This window comes from Corapipo altera, unplaced genomic scaffold (assembly GCF_003945725.1).
Source record: "Corapipo altera isolate COAL_440 unplaced genomic scaffold, ASM394572v1 1, whole genome shotgun sequence".
Taxonomy (NCBI): domain Eukaryota; kingdom Metazoa; phylum Chordata; class Aves; order Passeriformes; family Pipridae; genus Corapipo; species Corapipo altera.
Window position 1 is genome coordinate 7045322 of NW_020884873.1, and position 18463 is coordinate 7063784.

General features: G+C 47.2%; 1 protein-coding gene across 3 annotated transcripts; it reads right to left on the reverse strand.

The window, feature by feature from the left end:
- Positions 1–461: 461 nt before the first annotated feature.
- Positions 462–18285, reverse strand: DDX11 (DEAD/H-box helicase 11). Of its 3 annotated transcripts, none has more exons than XM_027669025.1 (26): positions 18150–18285; positions 17836–18042; positions 17263–17349; positions 15540–15697; positions 14387–14432; positions 13754–13861; positions 13121–13208; positions 12440–12642; positions 11728–11880; positions 11577–11623; positions 10718–10797; positions 9395–9439; positions 9211–9308; positions 8649–8687; positions 8047–8170; positions 7424–7558; positions 6859–6971; positions 6177–6249; positions 5756–5859; positions 4833–4982; positions 2828–2896; positions 2556–2656; positions 2074–2158; positions 1393–1468; positions 1056–1210; positions 462–931 (listed from the first exon to the last, which is right to left on the reverse strand). In XM_027669025.1, exons 1-26 carry the CDS (start codon positions 18213–18215, stop codon positions 902–904), a joined length of 2640 nt encoding a protein of 879 aa, XP_027524826.1. In that variant the 5' UTR covers positions 18216–18285; the 3' UTR covers positions 462–901. The 3 variants fall into 3 exon arrangements, with proteins under 3 accessions (XP_027524826.1, XP_027524817.1, XP_027524835.1); XM_027669016.1 differs by having other exon boundaries at positions 7424–7561; XM_027669034.1 differs by having other exon boundaries at positions 7424–7561; positions 9211–9278; positions 18150–18283.
- Positions 18286–18463: the final 178 nt, after the last annotated feature.

Here is an 18463-nt window from a genome sequence, read left to right on the forward strand (position 1 = left end):
TAATTAACATACAGGGAGTGGGTAACAGCTCTTGTGTCATAAGTACTTTCTTCATTGTGAAGAGCCTTGAGAGGTAGCATCCAGCTGCTGAAACTGGCAGAGAGGAAAAGGAAGCTCCTGGGAAGAAACTTACTCAGGATGACAGAACAAGCTGGGGATGGCTGTGGGGTGATGTAGCTGTCCCTGTTGTTATTGCTGCCCTCCAGCACTGACCTATAACCTTGGAAAGAACCCCAGGAATGTTAGCCTAAAAAAGTTACTTTTAATTGAAAAACTTAAGCAGTAGAAAGAACACAGCAGCCCTGTGCCTAAGCATGATCAAAGGAGAAGTGCTATATTATGGCCATATCCTTATTTCCCTGGAAAGAATGAACCGCTCCTCGAATCTACTGACAGCTTGAAGCAAGAGGATAAGAAATGTTACCTTGTGTCTTACCATTCCAGCTGTGTGTTATTCCAACAGGACACAAACTAATGGCCTGCTAGTTTACAATTCCCGTGAAAAGCTCTATGTTGTCATTGACCATCAGGCCTCCTACATGTGGTGGTTGATGGGAAAAAACAGATGTATTCAGTTAAAATAATTATACTCCCCATACTTAATGTTTTGAAAGTATTTAATCAATTTAAATAAAACCTTAACAGCTGTAAACAAATAGAAGCCTGCTGCTACTACCTTCACCTGCCTCAGACCTACAACCAGTTTGTTTTCCTCCCGGTTATGGTGCTGAAGGCTGTCTCACCATCATAGTGCTCAGATACTGAACAGAAAATATCCACAAAGGAGGCAGAATGCAGAGATTTACAAAGTCCATGGTATACAAAAGCAGATTGTGTTGCTTCACCCATTTTTCAGAGGTGTAACTCACAGAGGTGAATACCGTCTGTTCTCTGGGCCATGTCACAAAGCATCCAACTTCCCTCGATGGAACTGGGAACACACAAAACCAGACAGTTTGTCCCTGGCTTTACTCTAAAGGGAAGACTTGAGACAAGTCAAGATGGGCACAATGGGAAACACTCTGGGGAGCAGTACATGAGATAGAAGTTCTGACCTTTCTTAATTCTGCAAATGCTGATCCAAAGGCAGGTTTCACCTGGGTTCTCTCCCTGATCCACTGTGGCAGTTTGTTAAAGATGGCAGGCCGTGCGTACCTGTGGTCCAGGAGCAGAATGCTTGCAAAGTCCTTCTGGTGCCGAATGGCTCTGCCTGTACAGAGCATAAAACCAAAAAATGGTCAAGTGTTTGTTCTCAGACAAGGAAGCTCATGTTCCCATCATCTCTAAGTATGATTACCCAGACGACTGGGTAATGCTTCCTTTCTCCCACCCTGCTCCTTCAGTGCAGTCACATTTTGTATCCCCCAGCCTGTCCAAGGAAGGATGAATTACCTATCGACTGGTTTACTGCCTTCATGCACAGGTTTTCAATCAGCACTCTGCTAGGTGCCTGGCCAGCAGCTCTGGGCTGGAAAGGAGAAATAGGCAAGTCTGAACATGAGGCAGATGTAACTCAAACTAGGGAGTCTGAATGACACCGTGAGGCAAATGCTTTTACCCCTGCAGAGCGAGCGGGTGGCGAGGCAGACCCCAAGTGGAGAGCAAGGAGGGACAGAAGAAAGGTTTCAGTCAGAAAACTATGTTGAGCATTCACAAAGAGCCAGCCCATGGTCCCCTTGAAGGCAGAAATCCTGTCCCCAGCTGCTCGGGAACAGCACATCCAGTGAGCAGTAAGAAACAACAAATGACCCAAGACAAGTGATCCTGGCAAGCAGCTTCTACCACCCTGCCACCTCCTCTGGGGTAAAGGGTCCTTGCTCCCTTCAGAACTCAGAGTTCCCAGTGAGCCCTGATGGTATTTCCCTCCAATGAGCTTCTTCCCTGTGTTTGGTACCACCTGTTCATGAGCTGCCTGGAGAAGGCTGTGCTCTTGGTACCACACAGTCTGGGAAACCATGGCAAACTCAGAGAAGACAAAACAAAGCCTTCAAAGGCATCTCTTGCATGCCTGTGCTGAGAGAAAAGTTAATACTGTAAAGCAGAAGTGAAACAGGCAGAGATGTAATCTGTTACCATTGTTTTGTCAAGCCAAGCCATTTTTTCCTGAAGCTCTGGAGATTTAATGTTGGGGTAAGGCATTCCCACCATAATCACACACCTGCAAGGAAGGGAGTGCATTATTCTTAATGTCTCATCCTATAGCACTTTGCCAATAGACTGATAAATTAGAGGTCACTGCACCCCTGAAAGACAGCCAGCCCTGATAACCAAAGGTGGCAATAAAGCACAGCAGTCTGACAAGCACGTTCTGAACAGAGCTGCAGAGGGATTCAGGGTGCCAGAGCAAGGGATTGTCTAGCATAGCAAGCCTAACTGCATCATTCACAGGAAAAGTAGCCTGGACAAGCAGGTTTACACCACTTGTAAACCCTCCCGTTGTTTTAAGCGTCAGCTGAGGTCGTGCTCCCCAGGATTTTCTATCTATGCAAGTGACAATCCTGCTTGGAGTCACCACAAGCCAGAGCTCACCCCTCAAGAAGGAGCAGTCACCTTACCTTCCCAGGTCATCAGAGAAGTTGATCCCTTCACTCATTTTGCCTCCAACTACAGAAAGCAGCAGGGCCCCCGTCATCTGTCCTCCTGCCTGGCTGCAGCGCTGCAGGAGAGGGACCATCAACTTAAACCAGAGTTGGGAAGATTTCTGTGCTTCAGAAACACTCCCTCACCTGAGCTAGAGCCCTCTTGTTAAAGCTGCAGTGCCCTCTATAGCAGCACTCCCACATCAGTTGGGATGCCACACTCCCACCAGCCTGCCAGCTCAGCTTACCTTTATGCACTTGGCATATTCCACCAGCACCTGCTCCACCTGGTTGGCTTTCTTAGGCTCCTGAAAGATCTGTCACAGGCACAGTGCATCAGTTGCAACAACAGGAAGCAAACAGTTTAAAGAAAGCAAATTATTTCACTCTCACACCATTAAACAGCATATGGAACTGAGATCAGGGAAAGGCAAATTGCCTGAAAAACCAACTTAAGCAGCACCTTTCCCCTCCACCATGGAAACGCACTGCATGTTCACTTTCCAGCTGGGCTATGAAGGGAGCAGCAGCTGCTCCTGCCCTTCCAATATTCCCCTTCAGCTTTGGCAGACTTGTTTAATTCTGCAAGAAGTTAGAAGTTATCCAAGAGCTGAGAGGCAGGAAAGCAGTGTGCACCTCTTGCACCTATGAATCAAGATCCTCCAGGGTGAGGAGACTTTCCAGCTCCAAGATCTTGGAGGACAGTGACAGGACTGATCAATTTGAATCACTAATTAATTCCAAGTGATAGCTTCACTTGCCCAGTGAATAAATCAGCTTTTTATGCAATGCATAAATAAAGTAATATATCTTTATGTTATTCTTGCATGCCTAATTAGTTACTGAAAGCCCCTGCAGTTAATTAAGCTGTATTTTGATTGATGCTGCACCTTGGCCTAAATCACAAGTTGTTTTTCTAGTAAACAAGAGGTGCTACCTCTGTCTTCTCTGTGACAGTGAAGAACTTAAAGGATGTGTTTTTTCTTGGTTGGCAAGTACTATCAAATTTTACCAGTCAAAATCAGTCCTTCAGTAGAAAAATAACTGGCAATTACAAATGTAGGCCCAAACTAACTTACTGAAGAATAGCTATTTAATCCTTTGATTTAAATTAACTTTCCCTGCATTATTTATATACAATCTCAGTGTTATGTCACCACAGCCACCTCAGGACTCAAGCCTTCCCCTGCTATGGTCTGGTCTTGTGTGTAGGCAGCTGAAAGTCACACTTGCTGCAGTTGTACCAAATTGCTTTGCTAACGCATATCCAATCTGCTGGAGACTGCAAAGGCCAAACAAGAATAAATCAGAGCTGAAAGGCAGAACAAACTGTGTGATTGTGGCACTAAGCCTTGGAGGCACCAGCCAGAGCACTGGGACCCTGACAGGACACACCTGAAAGGCACGAGGAATAGTAGCTGTACAAACACGTGGAGAAGCCAAAGCATAATGCTTCCACCACAAAAACAGACAGATCCACGTGCCAGAATGCTGGCACCAAGGCTGTGAAATATCTGGGACTGTGCTCTCCTAATCCACATGCTAAGTTATTTAGCTTTTGGTAAACAGAAGTCACAGTCAGGGTATATGTAACTTTTTCACCCCCCGGCATGTGATCAAAGATCCCTGCACCACACCCTGAACTGCTTGATCTTCAATACGCCTGATCTTCAAATACTTGTGAAAAGTCATTGCAAAAATTTTTATATTTGCAGTGATCTCCCCCTTTAACGTGTTTCATCACTCCTTTAGCAGGAGTCACCACTGCTGGTCTTCCAGTTCTCATCTGTGTTACATCTACCAGGAAGCAAACCACCATTTTTCCTATGAACTGCAGCGTGGCCCCACACTGCCTAGCCCTTGGTTGTGCTGGTCTGTGCTCAAGGGACACACTGAGCCTGGGAAAAACAAATTCCCTGTAAGAGGTCAATCTGAACAGCCTCCCCAGCCACACAGGAACAAGCCTGCTGGTGATGGAAAGCAAAGACTGTCTCCCCCCATGGCCACTACACAGACTGTGCACTTAAAGAACGTATGGCTGCATTCAGTCTAATTTAGATCCCAGCTCAGTGATCAGCCACCCGGGAAGTACCATTTATTTGTAACTGGAGGGATTAGCCAGATAAAAATCCTCTCTGCTCTGCTGTGCAGGGTATGAGAACAACTCGGAGAGAGAGGCCTGTAGTGCATATGTAATTGTTTGATTTTTGAAACCTCCATGGAAAGTACCAACTGCCCCAGCTGCACAATCACCTTCTTCTTAGTTGCCAGGCGGGTGAGCAGCCCTGTCTTCTCCCAGTGTGCATACACCTGCTTCTCATATTCATAGGAGGGGAAGAAGCACACCACACCTCCAGGGATCACATTGCAGAGGTTGCAAAGGATCCGACCTGTCTCATCCATCTGCAAGAGAGATAAGAGCATGTTGCAGCTGGCAGGAGCTCCAGCTAATGCTGCACCAGTTTTGTGCTCAATCCCAGCATCACACTTTCCCTGTGACGTGCCTTAGGGGAGGAAAAAATGTGGGAAATATGCCAAGTCTAAGAGAACTCTCTAGGGGAGCTGAGCATCACAAAGAAGTTCTTCACTGACAGGCCTTTTTCCCTAACCTGGGGTTTCTGTTAGTGCTGTGAAGCATTGGTCACTCAGGAAAGGAGGGTTTGCCACAGTGGATGGGAGCTGTCACACCAGAATAGTAGTTAGCACATCTGGTGGAGATTCAGCAGGGGCAGAGCAGATCTAGTGTCTGGCCTTGGGTGTTTACTGGCCTGCCACAGGAAGAAGTAAAAGTGCCAAAACACCTGCTGCTGCCGTGGTTTGGGCTGCATTTTGCAGGGCTGCCCTGCTCCACTGTCACTGAGCCCTTCAAACTGTGACACACAGTAAGAAACCTCCTCCTGATGCCCAGCACACAACTGCAGGATCTCCGTACAGCCTAACAGAAGTTGCTATATAACTCATCTCCAAAAGCTACCTCTAAGGAAGCAGCTCAAAATCCCTTTTGCTATTGCTCTTTCTCAATTACCTGGCAACACACCTGCCCCAAATCTTACGGATTTCCCTTGCCGTGGCTTTTGGTCAGCCAGCCTTTCAAACAGAGAGCGTACTGTCCTATGAAACATAAGCATGTGAAGCAAAAAAGGGATCCAAAGGAAGGGAACAAAGGACAGACTGACCATCTGGGGCAGGTCTCTTGTCTGGTAGGTGAATTCCAGCTGCTGGTTGGAAGGACCATTGCAGAGGATTATGGGTAAGATGTTTTCTGGAGGAATCACATGTCCTGGAGCCAAAAACAAGTAATGAGAGTCAACATCACTGCTGTTGGCACAAACCCCACAGGCTGAAGAGCTTTACCTGCATGACAGAGGCAAATGTTTTCCTGGCTAAGCCAAAGTGCTTAAGTCACTCAGCTGCTCTGACTTCCATTCCCTGAGCCCCTGGGAAGAAGGCATGGCACACTGCCTGCCAGTACTGGCACTGAGGAAGCTCAGAGTGGAAGGGAACTTGCACACCTTTGCTGCCCTGACAAAACAGCACCAAAGGCAGACTGCAGCACTTGCAGCTGATGACCCCTCCCTGCCAGCCTGGCACACTCACCACAAGAGAACTCCAGGACACGTGCAGGGTCCACACCAGCACAGGACAGCAGCTGCTCTCGGAAATCAGCCACCTACGAACCACAAGCCACATGTGAAGTACCAGTGGCCCAAAAGACACCACACCAGAGGCACCTGTACTGCTCCTTGTGCACCAGTGTCGAGGGAGCGCAGGCCAGATCCTTCCGGGATGAGCACATCGGGGACAGGGAACGCCGAACACACACAGCTCCCAGCCCAGCCCCTGCTCCCGGCCCGCCGGAGAAGCGGCAGCGCCCCCTGCCCGCGCACATCGGGACTGATTTTCCTGAATCCCTACGGGATGGTCCCTGTGGGATCCCTGTCCCTGCAGAAGGACAGATGGTACCACAAGGTCCTCCAACTGCTACCCGTGCTGGTTCCAAACTACCAAGAGCTCAGCCTGTATCGTCTTGAGGACAAGAAAGGCTGACGAGGGCAATCCTGCCCTTGCACCTACAAGTTTATCCACAAACAGGCAGTGACACCTCATGCAGGGAACCCACACCAGGGAGATAGAAGGGCAGGTAGGAGAGGTATTTTCCCACACACACCACGGGGAGCAAGAAGAGCAGCACATTCCAGTGGGGCTTAGCTGCTCTCTTTCCATGCCTGATTGCAGACAGCAATCCTGAGATCCCAGTGCAGCATCCTGATTTCCTCACCGGCTGCATGGTGCCTCCAGCAATGATTACAGCACGGCATTCTTCCACCACCTTGGCAAAGTGGACAGCTGGGTTCAGCAGGAGGAATTTGAGACTGCTCTGACCAACTGTGCCTTGGAAAAGGAGAGAAGGAGCATCAGGAGCTAGCTGTGGGATACACAGGGATATATAAGAGATTCTCCCTCATGCCCTGGGCACTCTGGCAGGTCCTCACTTCTCAAAGCAAGGACTTGCTATTCAACGCTGACAGAGGCAGCAATGCCAACCTGGAAGTTACTTTCTGCTTCCTAACCTCCCTGGAGCTGTAGAAGAGGTGCAGTAAATTGCAGGATGAAAACTAACATCCAAAGTGGGAGCAGAGATCTGCAAACCCTGGCCCCAATGCCCTTAGTTAAGAATTCCTTTGGGGTCATGAACATCCTCAGACAGATCCAGCCTGCCAGCCTGCATCACATATGGCACACAAACGTTGTTGCAGGCTCCAGATCTCCTCCCTCACTGCCAATGAAGCTCCCTGCTTGTGACTGACTCATGCCACCTCTCCCCAGCTTGCCTTTTCCAGTACCTTGTCTGTTGAGAATGACTCTGCCATCTTGGTTTGCATTTGTGAGGGCTGACAGAAATCCTTCAATCTGCATCAGTGGAGAGGCAGCTCGGAGCTGGTCGTTCTCAGCCTCCACAGGAGGGCTCTGGGGGGTGCCTGCTGGCCCAAAAAGAAAAGGAGAGGCAGGCAATTTAGGCCATACTTCTAAAGACAGGGATTAAACATGATGTTCTACAGGAACACAATACCTGGTCTACGTGTGCAGGCAGAGAACAAAGACCCAGAAAAAGGGAAAACCCAAATTTTGTCTCATTGCTAAGAAAGAAAAAAAAGAAGATCTGGTTTTTGTGGTCGGCACCACTAAGCAGAGTAGCTCTGGACCTGGAGCTAGCAGGTCACAGCAGTGCAAAGCTTGAGTGTGTGTGGTGTGAATATGGACTCACACCATCATTCAGCTTGCAAGGGACCTCAGGAGACCTTCTAATCAAATGTATAGTTGCCTAGGTCAGCTTGTTAAAAAACACCTATGCAGGACACCTCCTGCAGTCTCTCATTCTTCAAATCTGCCTCCCACCTTTCCTCATGCAGATTGATGCAGGTTCCACATCCTCACTGTACCTGAAGGGGAGGATGCCTGAACTCACCCTCCTTATCAGATCCCTGCTGAAGGGTCAGAAGAAAGTTCTGTAAACCAGCCATCTTCTGGTTCTCCTTGTTGTTTTTCACAGCTGTGGCAGGGCCTCCATATCGCTCCACAAACCCAAAAAGCTGCCAAACAAAAGGCACATACACTAAGATACCAACAGTAGGCATCAGACAAGATAAAAGTAGGTTTGCTGGTCTGCCACAGATAAAGTTCCTTAGTAGGTGTTCACACACCAGCCTGATCAGAATCTATTAGCACAGCCCAGAGCTTCCATTACCTTCCTACACCTACTGAATCAAAACCAAAACAAGTCTCTGATGCTTGTTCCTCCAGCACAAGTCTACCCAGCTGGCAGGTTTGAGGTCAAGCAGCACAGAATTAGCACCCACTGGAATACCATGGTACACAACATTGTATGTTTCTTTGCTGGAAAAGCAAAAGTTAATCTGCACATATAGTGCTTTTTGCAGGAATCATTTTGTTTGCTGAGCAGGGTGGAGAAGACAGGCTCCCATCCCAGCTGCTGCACCTTCCACTTCACACTCCACGTATGAAACAGCATTGGAACACTGCTGACCATAAAACCTCAGGGGCAAGTACCTTCCTGCTGATGAGGCTCTTCTCACAGTAACGCTGAACCTGTTGGAGGAAGACAGAAAAATGAACTGGCAGTCAGTATCTCTTCTCCCATCCTGCTGTCCTTGATCCCTGACCAGCAGGGATATCACTTACTGTGCTTTCGGGGAGAGTTGCACAGCTCTTTGTGAGCTCTGCCTCCCAGACAACAGTTTATTACAAAGACATTGCATCCAGAGTGGAAACACACAGTGCTAAGGGGCTGTGTCTGGAGGTCCAAGGGATGGGTGACAATACTGGAGTAGTATGGCTTCTGCATCCTCAGCCCTTACAGTTTAGCTCTGCCTACAGACAGCTTCTGCACTTGTACATGCTTAATCACTTGCTTCCCTCTACTCCAAGAGCACCTATCCAGCCTCAGTGCACTTCTACTCAGACTGCAGCAGAAGAGACCTATACACTGGGGAGGTGGGGAGAATCTGCCACGTGGGCCTTGGCTCTACTTCCAGCTCTCACACGCACTCCCCAACAACCTCAAACAAGTCACCACCACCTGTGCCCCAGCAGACAACAACATTTGCATTACCTTGAAGAGGTTTATATTGTCAATCTGGCTCTGAAATAGAAAGTCATTGATGGATTTTAGCACTGTCTCTAAAAGAAAGGGGGGTAAAGGAGAAAAAACTTTATTACTGCTGGGCCTGCAGCCCCTTACTGCCCACACCCACAGACTGACAGCTGCACACACCAGGAGCTCACTCCAGTCTTACCTGTTTGGGAAACTGTCTGACAGCCAGGATTCTGATTCACATTACCTGTAAAACATTAAACCAATTCGAGGAAGGCTTTCAATGGGTCTGTCTCAAAATTAGGCAAGAAACTAACGACTGAGCTGATAGGTACACCGCATCATGACAAAACCCAAGAAATAACTACACCTCTGCAAAATGTAGCTATACAGACAAAACATCAGCTCCCACTCAGTTTTAATTTGCCCTGCAGTGTAGCCTTACACTGTAGGACAAGCGTGCTGAAGCATCCTAAGAAGTACCACCTACATTCCTTCTGTGGCAGGAAGCAGCAGGTAGGGTGGGCGCTCAGAAGTGCTCACACACTATGTAGTCATGATGCTGCATAGGTAAAGGGACAGGGACTGCAATGCATCCCTCCTCGATGCAGCAGCAGGGAGCTGGGAGGCACAGAGGCTGGCAGGTGATTGGGAAGAGGGGAAAACCTGAGGACACCTCCATGCCCAGACCCCAACAACCAGAACAGGATTAATTGCTGCCACTCGCTGCGTTTTATGTCCTAGTGTTTAACACCCACCTCACATCCCACTTTTGCAGCCTCAGTCAAGAAACTGCACAGAGGCTGCATTTTCTAATGAAAGCACTTCACTGAGTATGGGGAAGAGAAGAGTGGCAGGACAGAGCAGGAAGAGAAGTAACATCTGAGAGCACCACCAGCCCCCCCTGCCCCAAAGGGCTACATTTCTCCTGGGCATAGAAGAAGGTCTTTATGAACTTAGGACAGGCTCTCTCCTCAAGACACATGGAGGTCTAGCAAGCAAATTATTAGAGAAAAAGAGCTCTGTGAATTCCTGTGGATCTAAAATCACAGCAAAATGGTAATTTTTCGCAAAGGAAAGGCACTGCTCAAGAAAGATTCATTCTGCAGAGGCATGCTGACACGTGTAGAGGCCTTGCTACCAGATGACCCAGGAGATTTATGCCACACAGCTCTTTTGCTGCACTGTCAAACATCTGCTGTATTGCTCACTTGGAATCTTACACCATCCCCACTCAAATCAGATCTGAAAACCACATAGAAAGAGAAGAAAACTGCCTCTACAACTTACAATGTCATCTGCTGATCTTCAGCTAATGAAACAAAGAGAAGGGGTCAAGTAGACACCAGTCAACTTCCCCACCTTACAAACCAGCCTAAGAAATAAAATTACTGGCTTCTGAACCTATAAGTGAGGAACACTTCCCCACAGTCTCTGCTGAGTGGGAAAGGGAACAGTGTCCTGAAGAAGCACTAACTAGCTCAGAGTCTATCAGTATCCCTGGATGTAGAACTGGTTTCCTTACCTCCCAGCATGGCCACAAACCGCTCCAGTAAATACAGGATCTGCTTAATGTACATCAAGTTCTTTGCCTTCAAACGTTTCCTATGAAAAATGAGACACATATTAGGCCCCAAAACATCTTCAGGCACTAATACAAGCTGCAGAAACAAGTATCTGAACTCTTCTTCATTTTGGAGAGACAGGAACCAAGAATGATTTCTCCCAGGCTCATTCTCCCTATTTGTGACAGGGCATAGTCCTCTGGACATCCTGCCCAAGGTCACCTCAAAGCACTCACCCACATATCCCACACTGTTCCTACCACTGCCCTTCTCCTCACACATTAGTTACAGTTTGTTATTACAGTGGCAGTGATGCCTCAAGTCCCTGTTGCAATAATGCTCCACAAATTCAAAGTTATTCAAAGCACTGAGCACAATAACCAACCACTGAAGGGATGACAAGATGCAGAGCCAAAACCCACATACAGCTTCCTCCTCCTCAGAGCTTACTGCCTCTACCATAATGCCAATCAGCACATGAAAGACTAAGGTCCAGGAGAGACATAAAAGACTGAATCTTTTAAAACTCTGCATCACAAAGTAGAAGTGACTAGAGGGAGATATTTGGAAAGGAACAGGATATAAGGGAAAGCCATAATCCTCAGGGTATCCCCTTCTCACTGCTTAATACCAGCCCCAGGAGTCTGACTTAGACAGTTTCGAGACAAAAATAATGAAGCAAGTGCCTTTTCATCTGCAGAACTATTAATGCAGTAACCTTCCATCAGGGAAAAGCAAGAAAGACTCTGCAGCCATGGGATAAGCCATGGCATCCACACTGCCTGCCACTGCTGTGCAGTTTTGCCCCAAGATCCTCACCTGTATCGCTCCATGTACTGGGACAGCTGGGAGTGGGCACAGCAAAGCTGCACAAACAGAAAGAAGGAGCTGTTGTTACCAAGGAGTGAAGAAAGGGCAGTCTGCTGGATGCAGAGCTCCCTGTCCATTGACAGGCCAGGCTGTGACTCACCTGAGAGCCGCTGACCTCCGCACTGTGGATACAGGTGATGGTGTCTATGAGGTTGTGGGCCTCGTCAATGATTACGACCTGGTCCTTCAGCTTGATCCCAGCAGCACTCCTGGTAGGCTCATGCAAGAGCATCTGGTAAGGCAGCACCACCAACTACAGGAGAAGCACACACTGCCCTGATTCCAGCTCTCATCCTTGCAAACTTACGGCACTCTCCAACCACTCACTAAAGGCCCGTCTCAGAGGGCCTCGCAGAATTCAGCCAAGTGACTTATTATGGGAAAGGCAGGAAGAGAGACAGGAGCACGTGCTTGAGAGGGCCACTGGGATGTAAGCTGAAGAGAAATAATTATGCTACAATTGCGTATCGGCTCAGGTTACCTTCCAAATCTCCTCTCAAGCACTGAAAGCACATCTTCTGGGAGAGAACCAAGCAAGGAAGAAGAGCTAAGAGCACACCCATGTGTCAGTATTGCCTCACAGTTACTGAACCTTTCAAATACTTCAGAATGCTGAGACATACTCACAGCCTCCTTATTAACTTCTGATGGGAATTCTCATTTTCCTTTGCTTTCTCAGCAAAACTACAGCTGACAAAAACACAGCCCGTTTACAGACTCCCACATTATTGAGCAACAGCACTGGAGGGAGCAGGCAACTGGTTTATTTTTAGAGCGCCTGGCATTAATTCTGCTAAAACTGTACACCTCACCTGAGCAGCAGGAATGGCATATCGACTCCCATAGTATGGGCAGGCTTTGGTTTCCCTTCCCAAAGACACCAACTGCTCAATATCCTTCACTTCCACTAGAACTTCATCGCGGAGAAACTGCATTTGCTCATAGGAATAAAATGGGCACACGGCGCGGCTCACACGTCTCTTCTTCCCTTCATTCTCTTCATCACTCTTCTTTTCTAGCAGCAAAAATCACAAGAAAGCCATGAGCAACACACAACAGCCTAAAACAACCACTATGCAGAACTTCATGGATTTCAAAGCAAGCTCTGTCATGTATTTTTGACCCATCACTTATTTAAAAATTTTTCAGCTTTATCATTTCCATCTCCACAGTGAACACTACTCTTGCCAGTTAGATTTAGCCAAGTGACATTTTCCAACATTTCTAGCGTGGAGTTAACAAACACAAGTACTCTTCCATATCAGAATTCCTGACCAACTTAACACACTGAGAAAATACATCCAGATCTCAGCATCCCAGCCTGGAGATCAAGAAAAGTAAAAACACTGGGAATCTCTAGCTCTGCTCCTCCAACCTGTCATTTCCAAGCTCCTAACACTCTCTTTCCAGAATTGATTGGCAGTGCCCACTGTCTCCAGGCTCTTAAAGCAGCTTTATCAGCAACTGCTTCCCCAGGCTGGAAGTCTTCCTACCATGTTTGTTCTTTTGCATCTCCATGCAGCGGTCATTGATGAGCTGGAGAGCACCCAAGCGTCGCACCTCCTCATTCACACACAGGTTCTGGGACGTGCAAAGAGAGGAAGAGGAAGGGGGTCAACTCTGAACTGAGAGCCCCATGCTCTCATTGCTTCTTTAAAGCAATCTTAGGCCAGATTCCAAAATGGAAAAGTCTACCAGTCGGACAGTGTGCACACTAACTCCTACAAATGTGCTCGAAACCCATAAAAACTTAGCAAGGAGAAAAAAATGAGGAAAGGTGCACTGAGAGGGCTCACTGCTACCAACAGCTTCTAGAAAATGCTGCCAGATGTACTAGTAAGAGGAGCGCCTTCTCAGTGACTCAGATACCTGTAATATTCCACATCAGGAAAGGTAAAACAGACTCTTGCATTTACATCAAAGGGTAAGTGACCAAAAGAGAGTTCACAGAAGAATCTACATCACATAGATCTGTGCTGAGACCCACGAGGGCTTTAGTTTTCCAGTGGGAGACTCAGTCAACCCCCGAGGTGCCTTCTGGGGCACCACATCCACATACCTCCTCACAAAGTCTCTCATATTATGTTAACATGCCCTCTGGGTCCCCGGAGAACACCACCACATACCTGCCTGGATCCCAGGGAAACCAGACGTGTGTCTTTGCCAAAAGGACTTTTCTGCACCTCGCGCACAAACTGAGAGAGCTGGGAGTGAGTGCGGCTGCAGTAGTAAATCTGCAGCAAGGGAGAACAAAGGGAAGACAAGAAGAACATGGAAGTCAATCCCCTACCTACAACCAATCCTGCAAGGATGCAGCCAAGCACTCCAACAAGGCTCACCTTGCTCAAGCCTTCAAAAACACAAGTTTGAGTGTCACAACTGCTGAGGCTAAAAGCCCCATCTTTGTTTTCTCCTATCATTTGTCTTTGTTTCCATTTAATTTTCCAACATCTCTATAAAAACAAGGACTCACCATTGGAGAGTAATAAAATGCTATTTATTGCAGTGTGCTTTTACAGCAAGCCACAGCAAAAATTAAGCAGTGCTAGCAGAGCAAGCTGCTTAGGCAGCCAGTGTAGTCCAGAAGGAGATGAGCACAGCAGAACTAGTTGCCACTATCAACAAACTTGGCAGTTCTTGTATGTTAGTTCCTAAATCTTTCTGTACCACATGACTGTTGGAAAGGTGCAAGGAAGCCATAATTCTGCTCACTCCTACACTACTTTATGAAGTGACACTATTTACTTTCCTCATCTCACCTTAGTCACATGCTCCTCTTCCAAATCATCGTCATCTTCTTCCAGCCTAAGAAAAGAGAAAGCTCAAACAGTTCCCTTTCAGCAGACCAGTGGCAGTAAGAATCAAATTATGCTCTATAAAGAGAGAGATCTCAAAAGAGAAAGCTGGTTAAGTCATCTCAAAAAAAGCCTCAGATCTTAACCCAGGTGGTAAAAGAAAAATCAACTTTTTAAGAAAAGTGTAAGCGCACACAATCAAGTTGAGCTTTGCTCTTTAAAAGGGAAATGTCTTTAGGGTTCTGCTTTTGCAAATTCAAGAGGTTTTTTTCTTTTGATTCTGGGGCTTCTAAGCCCTAGGCATAAGCTAATCACTGCTATACCATTCTTTGGTGAGCTTATTTATCTATTTATTTGTGTAAAGCTTTCCCTGTAGAGGCAATTTACCACCCTCCAGCTATTGCACAAAGAAAAGCTTCAGGAAAGCCCTCGGCTGCCACAGAGTTCCTCAAAGGCAACAGCAGTTTAATGTTTGATAAACTACATATAAATGAAAAAGTTAAGTATTTTTCACTTTTTAAGGCAGAAGGATTTGTCTAGATACTAATTAGTAAATTTGTATTTTAAACACATTTGACTTTTTGTGCTGAATTATGACTTCTGGCTTTTGCCATAAACCAAATGTATGAGAGAGAAAAGTGTGCATGAGATTTTCATGCCGAAGCTCTGTCTTTAGAAATGTGAACATCTCTCCCTTTAGAGTATCAAAAGATGCCAGTGCTAATCTGCAGGACTGACAGCTTCCTCTGATGTCCTGAGTTCCATTCTGCTTTTCCAATGCAAGGAACTTAATCTCGAGTCATTTGCTCAGCATCCAGAGGCACTTTTTGGGAAACTGGGCATGGATAAAGGCAGGACACCGCCAAGCATTTTAAGACGCATTTTCTCAGAAAGCATTTCAGGTCACTCTGATCAATCTAAGAAAAGCTTAAAAAAACCAAACAACCAATTAAACAAAACCCCAGAACAACCACTACCTTACACAGTCTGAAAAGATGAGAAACTATTTTGAATAAAATCTGCACCATTACAGGTGACATCTCTTTAATCCGAGCAAGCCGAAAACTATACAGAAAATGTTTCTTTGGCGTGGAACCCCCTCAGTCCCTGTCCTTACCCAGATACCACTTTCTTTTCTTCATCACTCTCATATTCAGCAAGAATCAGCTCCTCCTCATTGTGATCCAGCTGGTCCAGAACATCTGCTCCAGCTCCCTGTGACAGAGCCTCCTTGCTGAGCTGAAGAAGGCGCTTTGTCTCCTCCTCCTCGGATCTCTGAGAGGAACACAGGAGTGCAGTATTTCTCATATAAAAAGAGAGGCAGCACGAGCATCACTTTATGGCACAGACAGGTCAGAAGACAGCAGTCCTTCACACACAGCACAGGGAATGACTTGCTGGGTAAACCCACAGCAGGGCAAGCAGTGCACCAAAGGGGTCTGAAGCTGTTCAGCCCCACAGAATGCAGCTGTTACCAACAGTCAAAGACTTGCCCACACAGACAGTTATAAAAGGGAAACAAAGAAAATTCTATGCCAAAGGCCTGCTGAACTAATAGATCCTCAGTGAAACATTCATGTAAGTATTAGTTGCTTAAAGTGTCCCAAATCTGCCTGAGAAAAAAAGTGCGTAAATAAACCCAAGCAAACATATAAGGATATAATCAAACACTCCATGTACACCTAATTCAAAACTAGGATTAACTCAGCATCTGTTTTAGAACACAGAGCACAAGACTTCACTTGCTGTTTTTTTCTCCAGTTATGTGATTGTTATTCTAACACAGGTCTAGCCTTCAACAAAAATTGCATTAAGCTGTTGAAGAACAGTTTCTTGACTAACTTTGTGTCCTGATAAAGTTTGTTTTTCAATCTGAAAATCGTATCTTCCAATGTCAGTAAGTATTTTATTACCATGGCATTATAAAGAAATGCAGTTGGTAAGCCCTACACAGAAGATTAATTGCTTTTCTAAATCTCTATAATATTTCTCTCATTTACTTTCTTGCTTTTTATCATGCTTCTCATTTCACAGGCTCTTCATCCTCCTAAAAGAGACAAGGTCTTTGTTCCACTTGTTTTTTATTTGCCATTCTTCACTATTTCTGTCATGTCCCTTTGACAGGAGTTGACCAAAACACTACATGACACTTGAGATGGAGCACACTAGAAACTAAAAGCCTGGCAGCCTCATAAATCTGCCTATTTGGGGACTTGAAATATGTATTTCTGGGAAGTTCCACTCGTATCATCAAAAACCTCTTAGAGCTAAGAGTACTGAGGCCAGTTCATTAATCTAAATTACAGGAAAATATATCTGAGAACATTTTGCATGCAGAAAAGAAACATTTCTGAACAATACAATCATGTTTACCGTGGAAGTAAACAAAAACAATTGTTCCCTAGTGGTGACTGAAGTACAAGCAATGCCTGACCTGGCTTCCTTTGGGTGGTATTCTGTTCTCATGACCATAAATTTAATGACAGTTTTTATTCCAGAAATACAGAGAGCTCACACATGCTCATACAACAGACAGCTTTCGAAAAAAAAAATCTAAGTATTAAAACTTTTAAAGAGAAGCAGAAGGGCAGAGGTCATCAAAACACACGTCATTTCCACCCACACACAAACACACCCAGAGGAAATTACTGATGCACAAATTGTTTTTCACATCTGTACTTCTAAAAGAAAATCTAACCAAAAATTTTGGATGGCAAATTTCAGCATCTGAATACAAAAAGCTCCTCAGAAAGGCAGTGTGAAGTCACAGACATAAACAAGTATGAACAACACTCAGTGTAACCAAAACAGAAGGTTCTAATCTCTGCGGAATAACTCACCTTCCTCTTTGCTGCATATTTTAACTGCACGTTATTGCGAATTTTCTCGAGACGATCTTCTCGCTTTTTCCTCTTGATCTGCTCTTCCTACAATAAAGGGAGTGGGAAGTGTATTTATTCCTCAACCCTTGGTATCACTAAGCTCTGGGTGTAGAGAAAAATTAGCACTGAAGTTGTTAGTACACAGTCCTGTTCTCCTCGAGCACCTACTGTGTGTTGCTCTGTTCAAAGGAATATTGTTTCCTGTCTTATGTGACCCGCAGGGCAATGCCTCATCCCTCCTCATGGAAACAAACTCCTGTGACAGACAGACCACCACCAAATTTGCCTCACGTGTTTTTCCACTCATCACCCGGGATACTGCAACAGTTTGCCCAAAGGCTGTGGAGTCTCCTTCCCTGAAGGTATTAAAAAGCCGTCTGGGCACGATCCTGCTCCAGGGCCTCTGGAGCCGGGAGGTTGGTCTAGATGACCTCCAGTGGTCCCCTCCATCTCCAGCCATTCTGTGATACCAGCCTTCCCAATCCCTTCCTCAGTATCTCACCCATCCCCTACAGATGAGCGTTTCCCAACCTTTAGCCTGTCCACCTTGTCCCGCTCCTCCTTCCTCTGCACGAACGCCGTCACCCAGTCCGGTTCCCCGGCCGCGTCGGTGCTTCCCGGGTGTCCCGGCTCGGCCGGGCTCAGCCCCTCCAGGAGCCGCGCCTCCTCCTGCCGCTTCTTCTCCTCCAAGTCCCGGAGCCACGACAGGGCCCCGCAGATGAGGCTCAGGGACTTTCCCTGCCGTGGGAAGCCAAGAGGGTGAGGGAGCGCTGCTGTCACAGACCACCCCGCCACCCCGCAGCCGCGCCCCGCCGGGCACAGCGCCGGCCCCCGCCCCGCCTCACCGTGCCCGTGGGGCTCTCGAAGATGCCGACCCGGCCGGCCTCCAGCGCGCCGTACAGCGCCTCCATGAACTGCTCCTGGATGCGGTACGGCGTGTAGGGGAACGGGAACCGCCCGCACGCAGGGCCCGCTGCCGCCGCCCCGCTCTCCATCCCGCTCTCCATCCCGCTCTCCATCCCGCTCTCCATCCTGCCCCGTTCGAACCGGGCGCCGGAGCCGCTCCCGCCCCTTCCCGTGACGCGCCGGAAGGACCGCACCGCCAGCGGGGCCGCCCCGTCCTCCCTCCCGTGCTCCCATCGCCCTGCCCGAGCATCCC

Coding starts and splice junctions, on each gene's coding strand:
- DDX11 (XM_027669016.1), bottom strand. CDS start 18,215: ATGGAGGCGCTGTACGGCGCGCTGGAGGCCGGCCGGGTCGGCATCTTC. Junction 12,643..13,120: donor GATGCAAAAGAACAAACATG/GTAGGAAGACTT, acceptor TTTTGCTGCTAG/AAAAGAAGAGTGATGAAGAG. Junction 1,211..1,392: donor GGCAGTAAACCAGTCGATAG/GTAATTCATCCT, acceptor TGCTCTGTACAG/GCAGAGCCATTCGGCACCAG.